Here is a 24099-nt window from a genome sequence, read left to right as displayed (position 1 = left end):
AATGGTCAAGTTTTACCATTTAAAACATTCTTAAAACCCAAAATTTGCCACCTGGCTTGCATTGTAAATGGAAATTCAATGTTGGATACCAAATGTAACCCAATTATGAAGAGCAAATATTGTAACACAAGAAAACTATTTCTCCTTTTAATATTTAAGAACCTTGTGATAAAATTTCATTCCATTTGTAGGTAATGTTTGATGCTTCCAATTCTGGATATTTTGGAAAAAAGGTGAAAATGATGGAAGGACATCAACACACGGAACATAATTTTTAAAAGAGAGAGACTCAGTTACAAAATATAACTCTGGAATTAATTTGCTGTGATAAAATATGAACTAAAACACTAATGGACTCAGGAACAAGCTGTGCAAGGGGAAGAGACTTAAAACAGAAGACTCAGGAATATGTTATGCAAAACAAGAGACAACAAAAAAATACTCGGGAATATGATTTGCACGACAAGAAACTTTTATTAAACAACAAAACTATAGAATATAATCAGTGATGAAATAAAAAATTTGTTTGGCATGAACTTTTTTTTAGTTATTAGATATAAATTTGAGGAGAGAAAGTTGCATATAATATGTGTGAAAGGGATAGAGATTCAGTTAGGTTTTTGAAGATTTATTTTTTTTCATTTAAAAGCTCACTGCTTATAAATATCTACAATGTTTGGTTAAAAATGTTTTTTTTCTCCAAAATTTAGTTTTTGAAAGTCATGCTAAAATTTGAGAGAGTTAGAATATTCATTTGTAAAGATTTATCCTGTTTCAACCATAAAGCTCTTAATATTACCATTTTTTAATGAGCGGTTTGATAAAAGACTGTCACTGCTAGTTTTTTTTTCCGCATTTATGGTTTAAACGATTAATCTTAGGAGGAAGGAAAAATACAGTGTATAAAAGAGAGAAAGAGGGACTATGTAAAGGTCTATTCTTTTTCAGCAAAACAGCAGGTTCTTCTTTACGATTTCTTGTAATGAAATAATCAAGCACCTGCCAATTTGTTTAAATTGGATAAATCTTGGATGAGTATAAGAGTGTGTATTAAAAACTCTCATGCATTTCAGACACACTTAAAATATTACATATTAAAAACTTTAGATAATAAATTTTTATTTTATATCTAAATTATTAAAATCATGCTATATATTACTGTGACTACTTGACTGTAAGTGTTGCTCTCCACCTATTGCAACTTATTCAAAATTCTGACCAAATTGCAATTTGTTTTATAAAACCAAACTGTTCAACTGGTCAGAAATTTGAACAAACTGCTGTAGAAAACCAGTCAAGTCGTGAAAGTGCAAAGTGATATAATGAAGCATACTTATAATCCTATAAGACTTTAATTCCACTTCAATGTTATAATGAAAAATCAGTCTAACAGTTTGTATAGAAATTTTATTGTTAATGTCATGCTAAAGGTGATGGATAGAAATTTTGAATTGCTATAAAAATGTCCAAACTAAGCTTTCATACAATTTTTCTTTCGAAAAGTCTTCTATATTCATAAGAATCAGACATCATTTGAATTAAAACATCTTATATTCAGTAAAATATATGTAAAATTACAATACGTTGTTAATAAGTTTCCATGGGAGATAACCTAAAAATTATTCATTTGAATATAGAAGACTTTTCGAAAGAAAAATTGATTATCTCCCATGGAAACTTCCTAACAACGTATTGTAATTTCACACACATTTTACTGAATATAAAATGTTTTAATTCAAATGATGTCTGATTCTTATGAATATAGAAGACTTTTCGAAAGAAAAATTGTATGAAAGCTTAGTTTGGACATTTTTATAGCAATTCAAAATTTCTATCCATCACCTTTAGCAAGATAATAACAATAAAATTTCTATACAAACTGTTAGACTGATTTTTCATAATAACATTGAAGTGGAATTAAAGTCTTATAGGATTGTAAGTATGCTCTATTTTATCACTTTGCACTTTCAAGACTTGTCTGTGGTTTTCTACAGCAGTTTGTTCAAATTTCTGACCAGTTGAACAGTTTGGTTTTATAAAACAAATTGCAATTTGGCCAGAATTTTGAATAAGTTGCAATAGGTGGAGAGCAACACTAACAGTCAAGTAGTCACAGTAAGTGTATCATTTTTTTGTTGTTTTTTTTTTTAAGTTTTCAACACAGGAAGTGTTATCTTAGTATGATGAATGAGGAGCTAATAGGTTTTAGTTATGGCAAGGGGAGGGGGATACGCCTATTTACCTCCTAATACTGGTTGCCTCCTTTGATGAAAGGTAATTTATTATACTTTAACAATGATGTGTATTTTTTTTAAGGGTTCATCAGATGTTATCAAAATTTGCCATTTTGTTGTAGAGCTTAGTAAAGACAAAATGTAAAAAAAGAGAAAAAAAAAGATAAAACAAACAAAAACTAAAACAAACAAAAAAACTGTAAACTAAATTCTAGGAATTGTTTGTAAGGGTTGTTCTGAAATTTATAAGTTGTATTGGATCCAAAAGTATTCTTACAACTTAAATACATTTGATGTGTGTATGAGGGAGAGAAAGATATTTTGTGAAGGTTTATTTTCTTTCAGCCAAACAGCAGGTGCTTCTCAAAACTTTTAGTACACTGGTCTCAAATAAGTTGCCAGAACCTGCCAGTTGGTTTAGATAAGATAAATCTAGAAGTGGAAGATAGTATTTTGGGATGCTACTTTTTCTTTTGATTTTTTTTTTGTGTGGCTTGAATATCTATGAACAAAGATGTACACTTGAGTAGGACATGGATCAAAATTTAATAAATCAGCTCTCATTTTTTTAAACATCACATTCATGTTCTATTCTATGTATTATGTCATGTATTAAACCTTTCAACACAGAAAGCAAAATCCAGGTGTGATGAATGAGGAGCTAATAGGGTGAAGTTTATGGCAAGGGGAGGGAATACACCTATTTACCTCCTTATTCTGGTCGCTTCCTTTGGTGAAAGGTAATAAATAAGACATTAATAGGAGCACATCAGATGTTATCAAAATTTACCATTTTGTAGAGCTTAGTATAAAAAAAAATTTTTTAAATGTGAATAAAAAAAAAAAAAAATGAAAAAACTGTAAAATAAGTTCTAGGAAATAGCAGTATGGGTTGGTTTGAAATTTAATAATTTCTTTTGGATATAAAATTCTTTTTTACATTTTAAATTCATCTGATTTGCATATGTAAGAAAGAGAGAGAACAAGACTTTGTTAAGGTTTATTGTTTTAATCTAACCGCAGGTGCTTTTTTCATCTTATTGTAGTCATCTTTTATAAGCAATATTCAATAAAATTACTAAAACCTGCCAGTAGATTAAAATTCAATAAATCTAGAAAGAGGGTAATTTATTTTCATTATTTGGATTAGATTAATTTTGTTTTATTATAGACATTTTTCTTAATTAGTTGTTAGATGAAAGTGGAGAACATGATATTTTATTTAAACATTTAAGTGGTTTTTTTTAATTAAAACATATTTGCTAATAGTTTTAAAAGAAGCTATTACAATTTTGACAACTTTTTGCAATAAAAGAACACATGTATGAGAAAACAAAAATGTTTTAATAATTTCTGAATTTGCAGCAATTGTACTCTTCACAGCATTTTTTAACACTATAACTCATGTTCTTTGCTTAATTATTTTTGTTTACACATGGAAAATGTACAGCTTTTTTTTCTGTCTTTGCCAAAATGTGTGTTTTTAAGAATAATGTACTCTTTATATATGACAAAGTTGCAATCAAACTTCACCTGACTACCAGCTAGACCATTTGTTATATATATATATTGCCAGTAATAAAATTTACATGCAGTCTAGCTGCTATGCTGATATGGAATAAATGAAGCTTTTTTGTATGGTTATTGAAATAATAATATTCATTAATAAAAATTTATATTGAAAATAAGCAATGATGGCTTGTTGTCCTATCATATCCCTACTCTAAGAGTTAAGGCTTTATTGCATTCACCTTGTCTGTCCCTCTGTCTGCCAGTTTGTCCAACAAATATTTCTGACACATTTTTCTCAGGTACTGCTCAACAGAATGACTATCATTTTGGTTAGCAGCTCAACAGTGATGAGTGGTAACATGTGAGGACTTTTCAGATCTGTCAGACACCTACTTTCTGTTTGCTGATACTTTGAGTTTAATAAACTTGGTGATTATATCATTTTAACAGGACGTGGTCAGTGATGTTTGGTACACATTTACATCGTAATACCACTTGTTCAACCACTCGTCCTCTTTTCTTTATTCATGGTCCATTGAAACGCGTTTTTTCCTAGTTGACATGTTTCTTGATGGGTCAGATTATCAGAACCATCTCCAACTGAAGATGAGTAACAGTAATATGCTTTAGCATCTACACATGATTTCTATGAAGATTAATAAAATTGAGAATGGAAATGGGGAATATGTCAGAGACAACAACCCGACCAAAGAGCAGACAACAGCCGAAGGCCACCAAAGGGTCTTGAATGCAGCGAGAAAATCCCGCACCCGGAGGTGGTCCTCAGCTGGCCCCTAAATAAAATTGTGTGCGGGTTCAGTGAAAATCCTGGAATCTCAGTCAATTGACCCTAAAATGTAAAGGTTTTGATCATGTCAATGTATGAGGATCCGAATCATCATATCGCTCAGTTATTTAACGGTCAGTTCTATGAGTCATATTCAACTGATGAGCTTGCATTTTAGACATTTTGCTTTGTTAATGTAAAAGCTATTAATGTTTTGTTCTATCCTAATTTACATCTGATGGTACTGCATACTATCCCACTATTTGCCCCTATTATAACAGTTACAACACACGGACAGGAAAACACACGGACAGGAAAGCATAATTTTCCTTTCTATTGTAGTTGGGGATAAAAGACAGATTATGAAATATATATGTGAAATTCAGACAAATGAAGGAGCTAGAAGATATTCTTTTTTTATTTCCAATGGAGGACTCATTATTGGCAAAATCGGTACAATGATTAGTATATTCAACATTTACCAAAGAAAAAACATCTCAAACATGGAATATTGTTCAGTGTTTCATTGACCATACACTAGAAGCAGCATCATATCCATTATGAAATAAATTCTTATCAGAAGTCCTCCTCATGGCTGATGCATATGAACAAATATTATAGTTATCCAAAGGCAGGTGCTTGAAGGACCCTCAAACAAATACACATAGATATGAATATTTAAGCACATTCATGCCAATACATTTATAAACGATCAAAAATTTATTATCTAGTCTTCCTCGTGGAATGAGTACAAGAATACTAAACAATTATCAAAATGCAGGCGTCACCAAGGGCAGGTTCCAAAAGGACATTGTTATATGTAATGGTAATGTAAAACTTTAGTGCATTAAATAGTAACTTTGATTCTTGAAAGGCACTATCTAGCAGTGGAAATATTAACTGATTTTTCATCAACATATGATAATATTTAACCACAACTTTCACATTATCGTAAGATAAAAGCAATCAGCATAATTCAGTTAAACCGCTATATTTGTTGTTTTCAAGAGGACACCAAGAATATATTTACAAAATTTCAAATGAAGTTTTTGTGCAGGACATTTGTCATAAATTTGGTGAAAGGACAACAAACCATTCCTAAATTTAGATGTGAAAAGGTTAAACATTTCCCACACCTCACAACAGGAGAGTTTTAACTGTATGGTCAAGCATGCATACTAGTTTAATGTTTTTACGCATCATTTATCTAGACTATTAATCGCACAATCATGTAGCTTCTCTGATTACAGCAAAAATCTAGCGAATTTAAATAGGATCATAATTATATGCCATGGAACCACGATATTCATGTCAAACGATAATTGAGATGTTAATTAAAGAATGACAAAAATAAAAATATATAGATTATATTTAATTCTAGGCAATATGCAGCACTTTTAAAACTTTTTGAAACAAAAATCATTCAAATTTTCCAATAATTCACCAACATATACATAAATGGTTTATTTTTTATATTCAGTCTAATAGCTCATTTCAACATGAAATTTAAAATTTCTGTTAATGTTTTGTTGCAAAAAACGCTGAAATAATTTGGACACAATAGTAGTATCATAAATAAACAGAATGCGAATACATGTATATGAATAGGTTTTTTATAAAAAAAAAAAAAAAAAAAACTATCAATAGAAATAGAACACTTTTACTATATGTAAACATTGATAAAAACTGCAAATTTAGGATTGTGTACTACATTTTTGTCTCGCCTTGACGGAGTCAATTAGCGAGACATAGGTATGCTGTTTCCGGTGTTGGCGTTGGCGGCGTCAACAATGTATTAGTTTGTGATTAAGGTCTAGTTCATGGTGAACCACTAGTGGTAGGTCAATGATGTTTGGTATGCAGTTGTATTAGCATTTGCAAATGTCTTTACCATGGAGATTATTTGGCCCCGCCCCCTCAGTCAAGGTCTATTGACTTTGAAACCTTGCTTAGTTTACATGTATTAGTTTGTGATTAGGTCAGTTTATGGGGAACCACTAGTGGTAGGTCAGTGATATTTGGTATGCAGTTGTATTAGCATTGGCACATCTCATTACCATGGAGATTATTTAGCCCCTCCCCCTCAGTCAAGGTCTATTGACTTTGAAACTTTGCTTAGTTTACATGTATTAGTTTGTGATTAGGTCAGTTTATGGGGAACCACTAGTGATAGGTCAATGATATTTGGTATGCAGTTGTATAAGCATTGGCATATCTCATTTCCATGGAGATTATTTGGCCTCGCCCCCTCAGTCAAGGTCTATTGACTTTGAAATTTTTGCTTAGTTTTCATGTATTAGTTAGTGATTAGGTCAGTTTAAGATGAACCACTAATGTAAAGTCAATGATATTTGGTATGCAAATGTATTGGCATTTGCAAGTTTCATTTCCATGGAGATTATATAACCCCACCCCCTAATTATGGTTCATTGACTTTGAAACTTTTACATAGTTTACAAGTTAATGTTTGTGTTTAGGTTTGTTTAAAGGGAACGACTTACGAAAAAGACAATGGTATTTGGTTTGCAGTTGTATTAACATTGGCACATCTCATTTCCATGGAGATTATTTAGCCCTGTACCTTCAGTCATGGTTCATTGACTTTGAATATTTGCATAACTTACATGTTAAAGTATTGCTATTTTAATTTCAACATTTGCATTATCAAAATAACAAATAGGCGAGACATATCTCTGTGTTAACAGTTTATTTATAGATGCCATTAACTGATTTTAGTAGCTGCGAAATTTAAGATTTTTCTGTATTATACACTAATTTCAACACAAATTATAGTGTTAAGTAAATCGTGAATAGGTATTGGGCCTGTTTATCAAAGCAGTCTTAGGACACCAATTTAGGTGTCTTTGGATGGTCTTAACTTCAGGATTAATTTTGTGATGCTTAATTTGTATCTCAAATCCTCTCTTAAGCACTATTGGTTACAACATTGCCATGGAGAGTTTACTGAAAGGTAACTTTTTATGCTTTTCCACTGTCAACGTACATGTGTTCTGCCTAACAGAAGTTACCTTTGACATTTTGTTATAAATAATGCCATAATATATGTTCCTGTAATCCTGTTAAAACAAATATTTCCAACCCTTACATTATTCCTTAAGGAACAAATACTGTAATACCAGTGGAAATAATATTTCAAAATATTTCTTTCTTGGAACCTATATTATGACAGAACTTATAATATGGCACCATTTCATTCAGGGGAGTCTATTGTTCGGAATCTGTTAATAGTGGTTCTCTTTATTTTGCTCATATTCACTCGTAAATTTTTTTGGCAGTGAAAAAAATAGTTTAACTGCAATATATGTACTCTTTGACACTTTAAATTCAACTAACTCAAAAATATTTCATTATTTCTACCAATAATATTCTCAGTTGTAAATATTTACACTTAATTTGCATACGTACTGTTTATTATCATTATAATAGTGCTACTAGCTATAGGTTTTTAAAAATTATTATTATTATAATATTTATTGCTTAATTGTAACACATTTTAATCTTAATATATTTTTTTTTTTTTTTCTTTTGCTATTAACTTCTAGCCCACACTTATGACAATTTAATTCATTGAGTAAAGATCGAAAACCACACAGACACATATGCGGTGGTATTTTGTTTATTTGCTCTAAAATAAAAATTTGATCACCTGAACTAGATTTTATCCTTGATAGCCTAACTGTCCAAAAAAATTATCCAAAAGTTGTCTATTAATGAATTGTTTGGAAGAAGATTAAAGATATCTAACATATATTGGTATTGAAAAATGTTATGTCCAATCATTTATGAACCACGGATTTGGTCAAAATTATTGTATTTAAGGAGATTCTGAAATATGTCAGGACCTCCATAATTCAAATTCATAATATCCATAAATCACTGATGACCTCCCGAAATATTTCAGGACCTCCATAATTTGATTTCAAGAATGATGTAGGTCCTGAATCGAATTGTAGAGGTTCTGAAATATTTCAGGATATTGTCTTTTTTTGGGGTATATTTTGATATTTACAAAAAAAAATCAGGATCTCCTTAAGTACAAGAAGAAAAACTGTAAGCTACTGCTCACTGATGAAACCCCGCCGAAATATTTCGGTAAACAGGAAGTTGTTGAGTGATGAATCTGAAAACGCATCACACGGTGTAACTTACTTATATAAACCCTGAAACCAAATTTCAGAAATCCTTGTCAAGTAGTTCCTGAGAAAAATGTGACGAAAATTTTCAACTTGGCTATCATGTGTAAAATAATACAAGTGTTCGGTAAACAGGAAGTTGTTGAGTGATGAATCTGAAAACGCATCACACGGTGTAACTAACTTATATAAACCCTGAAACTAAATTTCAGAAATCCTTGTCAAGTAGTTCCTGAGAAAAATGTGACGAAAATTTTCAACTTGGCTATCATGTGTAAAATAATACAAGTGTTCGGTAAACAGGAAGTTGTTGAGTGATGAATCTGAAAACGCATCACACGGTGTAACTAACTTATATAAACCCTGAAACTAAATTTCAGAAATCCTTGTCAAGTAGTTCCTGAGAAAAATGTGACGAAAATTTTCAACTTGGCTATCATGTGTAAAATAATACAAGTGTTCAGTAAACAGGAAGTTGTTGAGTGATGAATCTGAAAACACATCACACTGTGTAACTTACTTATATAAAACCCTAAAACCAAATTTCAGAAATCCTTGTCAAGTAGTTCCATGAGAAAAATATGACGAAAATATTCATGGGACGGACGGACTGACTGACGGATGGATGGACTGACGGATGGACTGACGGAAGGACGGACAGAGGTAAAACAGTATACCCCCACTTTTTTAAAGCGGGGGTATAATAATAATTTTGATTAAATCAGTGCCTCATGATCATTATGATAGAGATGCAGAAGTTACTGAAGAGGTATGCAGAAGTTACCGAAGGGGTATTCTAACTCCTAAGTCGAAACAAACTAACAATGCCATGGCAAAATAAACTGCTTCGCCGAGCGCAGCTGGATACAACCGCAGAGTTCCAACCCTGAACAGTTGGGGGGAAAAAATGGACACAATATTCAAGCTTGATACAGGTCTGAATTTGGATTGTAATTGAATATTTGACACATTATAGGTTTCTGACACAGAATAAATGTGTCAAAGAACTTGAAATTTGTTGTATGATTTGAATTTATATTCAATTGAAGATTTCTTGCTGTTGTGCAATACACTGTGCTGTTGTGCAATAATTAGTAAATCTGTTTTCAGACTATATACAAAGAATTAGCAAAATTATTGTGACCCCCAATTTTTTTCTTTGGAAAATTGACAATTTCTTAAATCTTGAGGAAAAATGAGGAAAAAAAATTGCCCCCCCCAAACAAATTTTTTTACCAATGAATCCCAACCTTCTACTTGTGGTATTGAACCTTATGGAACGATTTCAGAGCAATCAAAATACTTATACACAAGTTATTGTCCTGCAACTAGTTTAAAAATTAATTTTGAAGAAATTTTCTTTTTGTAAAATGTGGTACAAATTAAGAGACATCCATACACTTAAACACAAGTTATTGTCTGAAAACTAGAAAAATGCTTGTTTTGGCCCCTTTTTGGCCCCTAATTCCTAAACAGTTGGGACCATCACCCCCAAAAACAATCCCACCTTCCTTTTTTGGTATTGAACCTTTTGGTTAAATTTCATAGAGATCCATACACTTAAACTAAAGTTATTGTCCGGAAACCAAATGTCTTCGGACGATGCTGTCGCCGCCGCCACCAACGTCAACATGATACCAATATATGCGGTCGTATAAAAACAAAAACAACAAAAGACAAACAGGTTTACAAAACACAAAATAGACAACTAAAGGTAGCAATACACAGTTAGAAGTTTAGTTTCACATTATGGCCATGGTGAATTTTTTAAATATGAAAGTTTTTGTACAATAAAATAGATTTTTAGATAATTGAAGAATAATATAGCCTTCTTAGTGGGTTTATATGAACATTTAGATTGTTTTTAGCATGTTTTATAGGCAATTTTTCTGTTTGACAGTCCGTATTTTCCTATCCGTACCGCTCATAGGTTCATAAATTATTGTAGTATTTATCAACAAAGATTTTGCGCTCGATCTTTTCAATTCAATTTTATGGAAAAACGAGCAGAAATGCATATGATTTTTTTTGGACCTCTTGATAGATATATGTCTATGGATTCAGGAAAGGTATCACTGTAATTGATTGAAATTTTCCTTCGGACCAAATTTTGGAGACTTTTGTGACATGTTCACCCCCCTTTTATGCAATAATTTGTATCAAAGAAATGCAGATTGTTGTCATGGTTACACCCAAAAGAGATTATTTTCACCATTATAACCATTAGAAATCAAATCTATGGAAGATTCTCTTTCTATAAATATACACATGCATAACACAAATATTAAGCCTTATTTGTTAGAAAGGAAGGGAAAGAGGATGTTTAAAAATTATGAGTGTCAATTTTAAGTTTTTTTCCTAACTGTGTATTGCTACCAAAGACTGAGCAACACAAAACCAAACAAATCTGGGGGGTGATCTCAGGTGCTTCGAAAGGGTTAGCAGTCTTTCTTTCATATTATTTTATAACATTTTAAATACTCCAAAAAGAATCAGTCAGTTATACATTAAATTAAGAAAAATATCAAAACCAAAGTGTCAGTCCTGAAGAACAGAAATGCAAAGTCAAACCAGGGGACAATTTTTTTAGTTTGTTATGTTAAAGAATCTGTAACTTCAATGACCAATTGATTACTAATAAGTCAAGGGTGTAAATACAAAATAAGACCTTGGGTCTACGTCAACATTCATCAAAGATCAACTGAAGGAGTTGGAACCTTTAGTATCTTAATAATTTCTAAATTTATCAATAGAATTCTATAATAAGGTATGTTATAAATGAGAATAAAAACTACCAATTCTAGACATGTGACAACATCAATATATTTTCATTATGGCACATTAACACCTTCAGGAAGGTAATCTGATCATTCAAGATGGTTTTTAAAAGCAGCAACGCAAACAATTCTGTGTAAAAAAAGATATTTTAATAAAAAAGTGAAATGATATTATATGTACAATGATCCATCGGATGGCCCAACATATCCAATTGCTATTAAAATAACATCTACTAAAGTCCAAACACCAAGTCCTCCAAAACTGAACAGTTTACCTATTCCTTCCTTCCAAAGGCCTAAATAGAATCTATCAACACCAAATCCACCAAGTGTTATGCTAAAATGAAAAAGCAGAATTGATTATATGCTTTATTTCCACTTTATGTAATATATATAATAGAAAAACAAAGGATATGGGGTATCCATCCATGACACAAAATCAGTACATGCAAAGCAAAAAAAAACACAATAAGCAAAGGAACAGGGCTTGTATTGCTGTTCTTCATCTCAAAGTCATAGTGAGACCTCAACACGGAGTAAAAAACTCTCACCTCACTACAAGTTTAAGACAGCCCATAGCACCGGCTATATACAGTATACTTAGACAGAACAAAACAAAAATTTGGAGAAAGAATAAAATATATCTGACATCTAAGATATCATTTTGATGGAATTCTCTTTCAGGTAAGGATATTTGGTATAGTGGGAGAAAATGTAGTCTCCAATACAGATTAATATCAATGTAATGTAGTCTCCAATACAGATTAATATCAATGTAATGTAGTCTCCAATACAGATTAATATCAATGTAATGTAGTCTCCAATACAGATTTATATCAATGTATCTGTATGTAATGGTCTTTTATTATCATAACATATAAATTATATGGTTTATGTTTTTTGTCTCGTTACTTTTTACTGTTACAATTTTTCCTGTGGTTTTTAGCTGAGAAAACAATTTTTGACACTGTTTCACAAATACTTTTGATATATTTGATTTTAAGTTGACAAAGTTGTTCATTCTCAAATACAAGAGATTTGAGAAAAATTTAGATTTCTTTTCCTTTTCTTTTTTTTGTTGTTGATTTTTTCCGCTAGAGAATATGAGATTAAAGACATTGATTTAGTAGTTTTGAGTTATGGTGCTGACTTAATCCTCACTGTATGCACAACCATTCTTAATAATAAATAATAACGATTCATTGATTATAAAACATTTTAAATAATTTTTCATAATCTCTAACAATCATGTATCATTAATTATTCATTTTAGTGATCAAAGATCATCTATGGTAAACACTCGTGGAAAAGAATGTCATAATCAATACAGTCGTCAATGACCAGAAATGGTGTATTGTCAAAAAATCTCTTTTTTTAAATCCCTGATGTCATGTTTTAGCATATGTGTATTGGTTTGAGATAACTATAGCAATTTAAATGATTTGTTAACCTTGGGATGTAAATTTGGTTCGAGACAACTGAAGATTTGACTCATTCAATTTCAACTCATCAGGAGTTGAAAAATATAGAACAAAGTTTGGGATTGTGGGAAAATTTGGACTTCTACGATATTTCGAGTCAATTGAGTTAGAGACTGAGAGTAAACTGTATCCAATACGATACTGCATCTTGTAGTTCTGCTATTACAACATATCAGGGCTCACATAGGATTTGCCTGTTGCCCAATCCAATTCAATTTATTTGAATAAAATATTGTTTAAACTAACTAGTACCTTAAAATGAGTGCTGTTGACCATTTATATCCACTGGTCCAATTACATGGCAAGTTCTTCAGGAATGTTCTTTGTCCTAAGGAAATTAAAGATTAGTTGATTAACATTATAAGGTAATTAATGAATCTCTAATAGATAATTTTTTTTTCTTACTAGAACTTAACATCTATTGCTATACATTTAAACAATTGTGTGTGGTCAGTGGAGTGCCTGTGGTAAAACAGAGACTTGGCAAGTAACAGACAAACTCTACTACATACTAGTAGACCCAATGTATAATGCCATTATCACATTTTGAACTCCAATCAAGGTGCTGAAAGGATGAAATAACCAGTACAAGTGTCTTTTAACTTCCTAGAAAGCAAAGAAATGTCAGGATTTGAATTGCACAATCTTTGATTTTCTATTTATCATTTTGTTGATTGTTGGCTGCGTATTTGTCTTTGTTCTTCTAGTGACAAGTCATGGTACTGTCTTTATATTATAATAATTGATTTATGATTTCAATAGCCCCATTTTGGTAACTTTTATATTTTTCTAAATAATGATGATACTTATACGAGATGCTTGTACAATTTTTTAGGAAATGATAAAAGACCTCCTACTCATCGTAGAAGGCCAACCCCATGTGACTTCCTTCTGTTCATATACTTTGGAATCCTTTTAATGCTAATTGTTGTCTTACCTGTATGTAGATGTTGAATTCAGATGACTGATGAAACCACTTAATGTACATTAAACAGAGAGTATTAAGTTATAAATGTATTAAGTTGAGGTCCTCCACCCATGATTTTACTCATTCACCAGTGAGTTTCTCAGCATCACCACAAATTTTTTTTTATCTTTAACTTAGATTTATAAATTAAATTGAGTATAAAGGTTTGTTGTATTAGAAAGTTCTTTTACCATATTGATCTATACTAAGCAATATATAAGCTTTGCTTCAATGCAGAAAATTCAACATCATGATAGACTTCACTTTTAAATTAAAATTGGATCTCTGCAATTCCAGGTGTTGGTTTCACAAAAAAACTTACGACTAAGATTTGCCGTAAGTCATGAACAATTCAGTATACTTACGATCAATCTTAGTTGTAAGTTTTTTGTGAAACCGACTCCAGTTGCTATCCTGCACCATGCTTAAAATTCCTTCTGTATTAATTTCTTGTGCCTAGCGGCTCGGGAAATTTTACAGTCCCTTAACTGGTATTTTTTACAAATACCCCTCCATAACATGATATATCTGTTCATAACCTACCTAGATACAAAACATTGTGCTTTACTGTACATTGTGCTATATATTTCTGTATTTGTCCATTTATAACTTGACATGAGGCACTTCAGTCTGGCTAAAGATTGTATTTCTTGTTCTACCTACCTAGACACAAAACATTGTCTTTTACTGTACATTGTGCTATATATTTCTGTATTTGTCCATTTATAACTTGACACGAGGCATTTGTTGTATCACATGAGTAATTAGATTTATCCAGCTGGTAACAGTATTTACATTCATGAGTCCTATTAAATTTTCTCTGACCCTACAATGGAATAATTGAGACTAGATCATAGAATATTCATGATATCAATCTACAGTATACTTTAAATATCAAAGGTTTCTTACATTTCCCCCTTTGTCTGTAAAACTCTTTGAAAAGACAAAACTACATTCCAAATAAATAATTTGAATATTATCCGCAGTCTTCACAAAGGACTTTTAAGTTTAGACTGTTTAACATCTTTTTTCATTGTGATATTGGTGATTCTGAAAGGAGTAATCTCGGTATGGGCCATAGTTGGCCCCGAAAATAGGAAGTCTACAGTTTGAAGAAAAATAAATTGCTTTGCCGAGTGCAGCTGGATAGGACCTCAGAGGTCCAACCCTGAACAGTTGGGGCAAAAATGGACACAATATTCGCGCTTGATACAGGTCTGAATTTGGATTGTTATTAAATATTTGACATGTACACATAATAGGTTTCTGACACAGAATAACTGTAGTCAAAGAACTTAGAATTGGTTATATGATTTGATTTAAATTCAATTTTTTGCTTTTGTGCAATGCACTATGCTGTTGCGAATTGACCTCCCCCCCCCCCAAAAAAAAAACTATTTCCCCCCCCCCCCCCTTTCTTTTTTGCTTTTGTACAATACACTATGCTGTTGCTTGCAAATTGACCCCCCCCCCTTTTTTTTTTGTAAAAAAAAAATCTTTCCCTAAGATATGGTCATAATCTCAATTCAAATTTCCAATGGAGTTTGCAACCATAATTACCCATTTAAATACATCATAAGAGTCTTAAAATTGAAAAATGACATACATAACCATAGCTAAAATTAATATTCCTTAATCAGCATTTTTCAATAGTAACTTCCAAAAATAAATTGACAGCTAATCACCTCAAGACAATACAACATTTCTTTATACATAATTTAAAAGCAGTGTAAGGGAGGTAATCCAAACATAACATTGTACTTTTTTTTAATTGTCCATTAACCAGGAAAGTCTTGTTTTTTTTCTCTTTTTTGCCCCTAATTCCTAAACGGTTTGAGCCATAACCCTCAAAGCCAATCCTAACCATCTCTTGTGGTATGGAAACTTGTGGTATAATTTCAGAGAGATCCATTCACCGTTCCACAAGTTATTGTCTGGAAACTAGAAAAATGCTTATTTGGGTCCCTTTTTGGCCCCTAATTCCTAAACTGTTAGGACTATAACCCCCAAGATCAATCCCGACCTTCCTTTTGTGGTTATAAACCTTGTGTTTAAATTTCATAGATTTCTATTCACATTTACTAAAGTTATTGTCCAGAAACCAAATGTCTTCGGACGACGCTGACGACGACGTGATACCAATATACGAATTTTTTGCGGTTGTATAAAAATGTTTCAAGTTGATGAAAAGACACATAAGAAAGTGAAATAGAACTATTTATTGAACTTATTCCTTTCAGTGACTACGTTTTGTAATATCCACTCCAAATATCTATTTTTCATAGTGAATCATAATCAACATCAAAACTGATTATCAACTTACTCAATTTGATAGCACTTTACTTACTATACACTTAATATCTTCTTTAACTTGACATTCCGATGTTTCATTAGGTTTCCCATAGAAGCAATGTTTGTTGTATTTACAGTTGATACATTCTCCACCTAATTTGTAACATTGTACATTGTCAGGACATCTTACATTAAACTCTGGAGCTAATGACGTTGTTGTAGAACTAGTTGTACTGTTGACGTCATAAGATGGTGAAGTTACTTCTTTGCCAACAGTTGGTGTTGACCCTTGACCTACAATGTATATTTTGAAAAATGAAAACCATTTGCTTTATATTTTAGCTTAAACATCTTCTGATTAGTCACTTGTGTTGTTTTTTTTCCTTTTTTTGAATTATTCAAGGTGCAAATTTGGTAGGCTTGGTACATGTAGTCATCAGTCATGTAATGATCAGTGGTAATGAAAATAATCATGATAATGAATGATGCTTACAAATTGCACACTATCATTAAATTACTGAACATGTACTTTTAACTACAGCACATACCATTACATTTCTAAATTTAAGAGGAAATAAACATGGAACAATGATTTAAAGAGTGACTTTTGAGAGCAGTGAAAGCAAATTTATTGGCATAAGAAGATATAGTTTATACATGCATGATGGTAGACCCTAGATGGTTTTGTTTTAAAAATTATTATGTTATGATACATGTAATAACCTGGTTATTTCACAAATAATTTTTTTTTTAAATAAAATTTGACAAATGTTTATATATATATATATATATATATATATATATATATATTATTTATTATTAATAAATTGTAAATATCAAGGAAATATGATATGTCAAGATTTTAGATTAAAAGAAAGATATGATGTAATGAAATCATATTAACAAATATTTCTGAACAACAAATGGCCTTCATCAGTGTCAATCCTTTTTCAAAATGTAATAAAAAAACAATACTGTAGGAGGTATATATCAGTGTGTTAAAAGAGCTCCCTCTGACATAAAGTAAAATTGTTTTTTTTATTTTGTAATCCACAGTGTTCTCCCCAGGATTTTTGGATAGCACCAGGGTAACGCGTGTGGACTTCTTAGTGAAATATTTCATGCAATCAGTTGTGTTGCGTCGCATCGCTTAGCTCTAGTTACTGTAGTTTTCATGTCTCTTGTTTTGTTTTAACACTGTGGTACTGTGTTATGTAGACATTGATTCAGAAAATTATTGGTAAAAAAGAAGTAAATAAAAAAAAACAGTTTGTATACTTTAATATTTTTGTAAAATAAATAAATTATGATTCATAATAAAATATTCATCTGAATTTAAAGAAATTAAATCTTTTATAAAATCCAAAATCAATAAAAATAAAATATCATTCAAAAGAGAACAAAAATGTTCAATTTAAAAAACTTTCTAGTTTCTAGAAAAAAGTTGTTGTATGTGAAAGGATTCCTGTCATAAGAAGATATAAAATTAACAAGAACAATTGCAAATATTGTTTTATTATTTGAACCAGTTTCTATCTTAGATTTTAATAAAAAGAAATTTTTCATAAATTTTAGAACATTTTGCCATAGATTTCATGTAAATATTAACCTTCCTTGTCTTTGGTGATAATCAAACATAGATACAGACTTAATACTGCCCTAAAATCTAAATCTTTATTTGTCATGAACCATTTAAAAAGAATTCCTAAATCTATAAATTTATCTTTGGTCTATAGATCTATAAGTAACCATATTCAATGTCAACAACTAAGTCTCCCTATTTTCCCGCCTAAATGACAGGAAGTAGATATAAATAGATTTAACATGTGCTTATGGATAAAATTTGCAAGATTACTTCTGTTATTCATTAATTATGGATATAGATATCCAGTTTGAAGGTACAGTCATGCATTTTATTTATAAAATATAATAGATTGCAATTAATTGTAAATAAACTTGAATATTCTATGTGAACTAACTGGGTCATGTGATATGTACAGACAGTTTGAAACCCGACTTTCATGCAATAACAATGTCATAATTAAAGATAATATTGGCCATGGTTTAATCAGAGACATATAATACTATAATATAAGAATTGGGAAATGTATAGTTGTCCATTATACGTAATGAGCCACCATTATGAGGTACAAAAAATGTTCCTATCGGGTCAAGACACTGTTTGTGTACAAAGTATTTGCCGACTTGTCACAGGTCATCTAGGGTGGAGAGTGAAGCCATAAAATAGTTATCTGTGATCATAAAGTTATGAACTCTTAATTAAAACACACAAGAATCATGTTACAAGTGTTAATTACATCGATTAAATCCAATCAACAAGGTTAACCTCATAAGGTAAATCGATCACGTGGTGTAAACAATCTGTGTTGAACTGGTTTGAACTGGTCAAATTTCACCTGGAATTTTATACCGCACGGAAAAGATTTAACAAGTTGTTTCAAACTTTACCGATTTACGATTTTTTAACTGAAAATTTTAGCACCACGGAGAAAAATTATACATCGCGGTAAGAACGATACCACCACGGTAAAAAATTATACATCGCGGGCCCGCGGTCCTTTAAGGGCCTGGGGAGAACACTGATCCAACACTAAGTAGATGTGAATGTAAATTTTTGACATCCCAATAGATCATTTTCAAAATGACGTAATTTGAGTTTGAGTTATTTCCCTTGGCTGCCATTTTGGATGGATAAATGGTTGATTTTCTTATTTGACTAACAAATTGAAACATGCAATACACGCAAGTCTGATAAGGGATCCTAACTAGATCGTAGTGATGAATTAAGCAAGGCTTAAAGAAATAACAAATTTTCAGAAAAAACCTTTTTTTGACAGTCTAGCGGTCAGTACAACAATTTGAATGATTTATGAAGGAATTTGCACACTTAAACCTTCAACATGGTGACAGAAGGGAAATAACTATTGCTCTTATTGTGTTGATTGAAACTTCTATAATACATGTAGCTGAAAACCCAATAAAGGCTGCATGTAATAGAAAAGAAAAGATATGGGGTATCCATCCATGACACAAAATCAGTATATGTACAGAAAAAAGAACACACAAAAAGCAAAGGAACAGCTCTTTTATTGCTGTTCTTCATCTCAAAGCACAGTGAGGCCTGCAACACAGAGCAAAAACTCTCACTTTACTGCTAGTTTTAGACAGCCCATAGCACTGGTTTAAGCGGAATTCTTTGCAAACTGACAACCATGCCACTGTTGTGAATTGAAGAACAAAGTCATGGAGTAATATCTATATGTTAGCGTAATAGTCCCAGGTAATATCAATAAAATAAATCTGGCAAAGAAATCAAACATCACAAACTTGTCAAAACATTTACTAAATGTTATCATCGGTACAAGGACATCATTCTTCAATATAAATCAACATGCAGACATCTTTTACGTTCAGGTATTTCACATCCCATCTTTTATGGTAATTTTCTATACAAAGCACAAAAATGTCGTCATTCACCTCAAAAGCTAACCAAACCTTTAAACAGACTTATTCAGAAGGGATATAGTTACAATACTGTTGTCAGGTCATTAAAGATGGCATCTTTTGGAATTAATATTGATTCACTCATAGGGTCTTTGCATCAGATAAACACATTTATTCTAAAACCAGTTGTTGGCATGATACCGGTTATGTTCTTATGGTATATTTTATGATGGTATGATACTAAACCCCTAATGGGAGGGATTGTGCTTGATTTTCATATGATGAAGACATAATCTTTCAATCAGTTTAATTGAAATCTGGAGCTGGCATATCAGTAACTGCTAGTACAAAATGTAGTCTTTTGTTAATTTATGTTGATCATTGTCATTTTGCTTAAGTTTCTTCTGTTACCTATTCTAACATCGACTCAGACTTCCTTTAAACTGAGTTTTACTGTGTGTATTGCTGTGTGTGAATTCTAGTCACTTTGGCACCTGGTTAAATCGGCATCTGGTCAAATTGGCTCCTGGTATAGTCAATTCGGCACCTAGTCAAATTGGGACATGGTTAATTTGGCACCCAAGGTAGTTATTTCAGTGCCCATGATTAACATTATGTGTTGCAAGTAAGGGAGCTACCATTTGATTTTTATGGGGGGCTAGGTCGAAAAATTTTGTCCTGCATTTTTTTTTAAGCTGTAATCTCTGTCCTGCCTTTTTATTTTTCACTCTATTTGGTCCTGACTTTTTTTTACCTAAATTGTCGTCCTGACTTTTTTTTTTGCAAGTGTCTCATCCTGCCTTTTTTTTTACTCAAAACTCCTGTCCTGTCTATTTTTTTTTCAAATTTCATCCTAGCCCCCCCTCCCCCATAAAAATCAAATGTCTCCATTTTTTTTTAATAATATTTTCACTCAGTTGTCAGTATATTTTTGTCAAGCATAACAGAAGTTCCAATTGAAACTTTGTTATATACAATGTCATAATATCTGTTCCTATTGGAACTTATATTATAAAAGAACTTCTATTTCATGACGACTGCACATTGTTAGTAAACATACAAAATTGGTGCCAATGTTATTCCTTTTATATTAATAAAAAAAAAATACAATGAATGAATTTGTTTTAACATTATTAATAAAATAGTGAGAGTATTTCAAACAGCAAACCAACTGATTATTTTTTTATTGTGTATTCTAAAACTGCTTAATTTCATGTGCTGAATTTTTATAAAGATGTACGAAATGTATCTTTTTAATTAACCTCTGAAATTGTAAGTTTTTCCCAAAATTATGTATAATGTATATAAAATTAAACAAAAAAACTATTCTCTCCATACCACAAATAATAAAAATAAAAGTTATAATTGACTAACCAAAATGCTGAAGTGACTTTAAAAAGGTTCACCAGGTACCGATTTTACTTTTCATTTAGGTGCCGATTGACTTGTACCCGTGTGTGTTTGTTTATTCTACATTGGCTAGAGGTATAGGGGAGGGTTGAGATCTCAAAAAACAAGTTTAACCCCGCCGCATTTGTGTGCCTTTCCCAAGTCAGGAACCTCTGGCCTTTGTTAGTCTTGTATGTTTTTTTTAATTTTGGTTCATTCATATGTTTCAGAGTTGAGTGTGACATCCATTTTCGAAGAAACTAGTATACATTTTTGTTTAGGGGCCAGCTGAAGCCCGCCTCTATCATTTTCTTGCTTTGTTGAAAACCCATTGGTGGCCTTGGGCTGTTTTCTGCTCTTTGGTCGGATTGTTGTCTCTTTCAGTCTTTGACACATTCCCCGTTTCAATTCTCAATTTTATGTATGTATTGAGGACTATTCATCTTTTGGAAAAGGTGTTGCATTTTTCTGATTAAGGTCAATTTTAAGAATCAAATGTGGATCTAGGAAAAATGCCTCATTTGTGAGACACATAGTAACTTATTTGGTGAATTATTCATGATTAAAGGACTCATCTACCAGGCAATTCTCAATCGTATATGACAACAAAAAAATATTTAAATTCAAGATTTTCATACCATTTACATTATCGTTTGAAGAAATTACGCATGACGAATGAATCAAGAGTAAAATAACTAAATAAATAGAAAATATGAAGTTGTTCATTTGTCTTTCATTGTTTACTTCCTGTTAGAATGATTAGAAGTCGGAACGATTTCGGAGAATGAAACGTCTTTATTGCGGACTAATATACCTGAATCATGATGTGAAGTCTTGGGAAGGCTATTTTAATTTTTGATTCCTGTGTCGACTCGTAGCAATACATCAAAAAGTATCCCGTTGCATTATAAGTATTTGTATTATATTGGACAAGACCGAAATTGAGGACATTGATCATATTTTATCTTTTAATGACATAATTAAGATCAATTAATGAATTTCGTCAGTGATTTTCTGATGTTTTACCTTTTTCCAACAATTTGACGTTGATGGTAGATTTTGATGGTATCATCTGTCTAGTGATAGATATAATAGCATGGCTATTAATAATAATAATAAAAAAAAAAATTTAACGAAGGTAACTCATTTAACAATGACATGTTAATCTTCCATGAGGCCTTCAAAAACTATTAATACAAATGGAAAAAAAATACCAACAAAACAAAATATAATACATAATACAGTTATATAAAGCAGCTTAAATATTGAATAAGCACATATGCATTCAATAGAAGAAGAACAAATGCATTAGATTGAGGTATCTCCTTTCTGTCACGGTACAGTTAAAAAATAGTTTGAACATTTCAGTGATCTTAAATGTATCTATATTGTTTATTTGTTTAATATTATTTGGCAAATTATTCCAGGTAATGAGACCAGAATATTTAAATGTTCTTTTAAAAAATCAGAATTAGGTCTTGGTACATGAAGAAGTCCTGATGTTGTCGACCTGTATAATTATATATATGGTCTTGTACAAATATTATCAACTTTTTCAGACTCTGGTAATTGCCATCCGATACCACTTAATTTTTGAAACATAATTTTTTTTTTGAAGACCTGTGCTGTTCATTCTGGGAATTGTTGTGTTGTTTGATCCTCTATGTTTGTTCAATATGTTTTGCGCTCAAGTTTTAAGTCACGGAGGAGTCCAACAGAGCTCTATCTGAAAATAATGTTTTCCAGCAAGAAATTGAAATTTTGATGTATGTAAAAATCTTTGCAAAACTAAAAGGGGAAATAACTTGATATAAATAAGGGTTTCTTTCTGCGGGTTCTGTGTAAGTTAAGTCATATCAACTTAATCAGTTCAGGAAGTGTTGGCAGTGAAAAGTTATTGAGCATCCCCTTTTATTTGCGAAAATATCCTCTCAAGTTGACCTAAAGCAAACGTTGAAGTCACAAAGATTTGTTTTTTTTCTCAAAACACCAGCATAATATTTGGGTAGAGTGTCTAAGGTAATAGTTTTATAACAACCTGATTAAGATTCAGATCTATCGCAACTCGCATGCTCATCTATAGAAGAAGAAGAAGAAGAAGAAGAAGAAGAAGAAGAAGAAGAAGAAGAAGAAGAAGAAGAAGAAGTAGAAGAAGAAGAAGAAGAAGAAGAAGAAGAAGAAGAAGAAGAAGAAGAAGAAGATATTTTATTTCCAATTATGGGTCCCAAAGGGCATAAACATTACAACATCAATAATTTTCATAATACAATACAAACAATGAGATAAAAAAAAAAGATTAATGAGAACTATTTAAGTTCTTAAAGAATATGTAGATAAAGAATCTATAATATTTTTTATAATACTAATGCATTTTAGGGATTAAGAATCAGAGATATATATATGTTAATTAGATTGAGTTTTATCAATAAATAATATAGATAAACTATTTCAAGTGTTATTTTAATAAGCGTCTTAACCTTTTTGATATAGGGATTTTTTTTGCAATTTTCACATTTTTTGCAGAATTTTTAATTTCAAAGGGTTATGTTCCGTTGATGATAATATGATTCAGGATTCAAATTTGCAATATGCCAGCACAAATGGCAAGCACAATGGTGCTTTGTGTTTCGTGGTTTCTGCTTTGCTTATATTAAGCTATTTTAAAGCAATTTGTTTTTTGGTTTTTTTTTTTGTTTTTTTTTGTTTTTTTTTTTTAGTAAAGGCCTGATTTTCAAAGATGGAATCTGAACGGCTATGTTATCATTTTTCAATTTATCTGTAATTTTAAAAAACTTATACATGATGCAACTTACTTACCGTTTTGTATGGGTTTTCTTTGAGATCAGCTCATTAGAGTGGAGTCTAAGGCTAGTTGTTGTAAATCAGAGAGTTAGCATCCCTCTTCAAGTCCTGTCACACCGTATTTGTGTTTTATTTATTCAACGTTCACGATATCTCAGCATATACTTCATAAGATGTCTTCTATTCTTTATAAGACATCTCATATAATTCACAGTTAAATATATGTCTAATACATATTT

General features: G+C 31.2%; 1 protein-coding gene across 1 annotated transcript; it reads right to left on the bottom strand.

Moving 5' to 3' along the window:
- Positions 1 to 11600: 11600 nt before the first annotated feature.
- Positions 11601 to 21817, bottom strand: LOC127736197 (TM2 domain-containing protein 3-like). Its single transcript, XM_052246791.1, has 5 exons — positions 21697 to 21817; positions 16260 to 16498; positions 14576 to 14738; positions 13198 to 13273; positions 11601 to 11801 (listed from the first exon to the last, which is right to left on the bottom strand). The coding sequence occupies exons 1-5, from the start codon at positions 21782 to 21784 to the stop codon at positions 11636 to 11638; spliced, it is 732 nt and encodes a 243-aa protein (XP_052102751.1). The 5' UTR covers positions 21785 to 21817; the 3' UTR covers positions 11601 to 11635.
- Positions 21818 to 24099: the final 2282 nt, after the last annotated feature.

Source organism: Mytilus californianus, unplaced genomic scaffold, assembly GCF_021869535.1.
Source record: "Mytilus californianus isolate M0D057914Y unplaced genomic scaffold, xbMytCali1.0.p SCAF_3, whole genome shotgun sequence".
NCBI lineage: Eukaryota > Metazoa > Mollusca > Bivalvia > Mytilida > Mytilidae > Mytilus > Mytilus californianus.
This window is presented reverse-complemented; position numbering and strand designations above follow the sequence as displayed.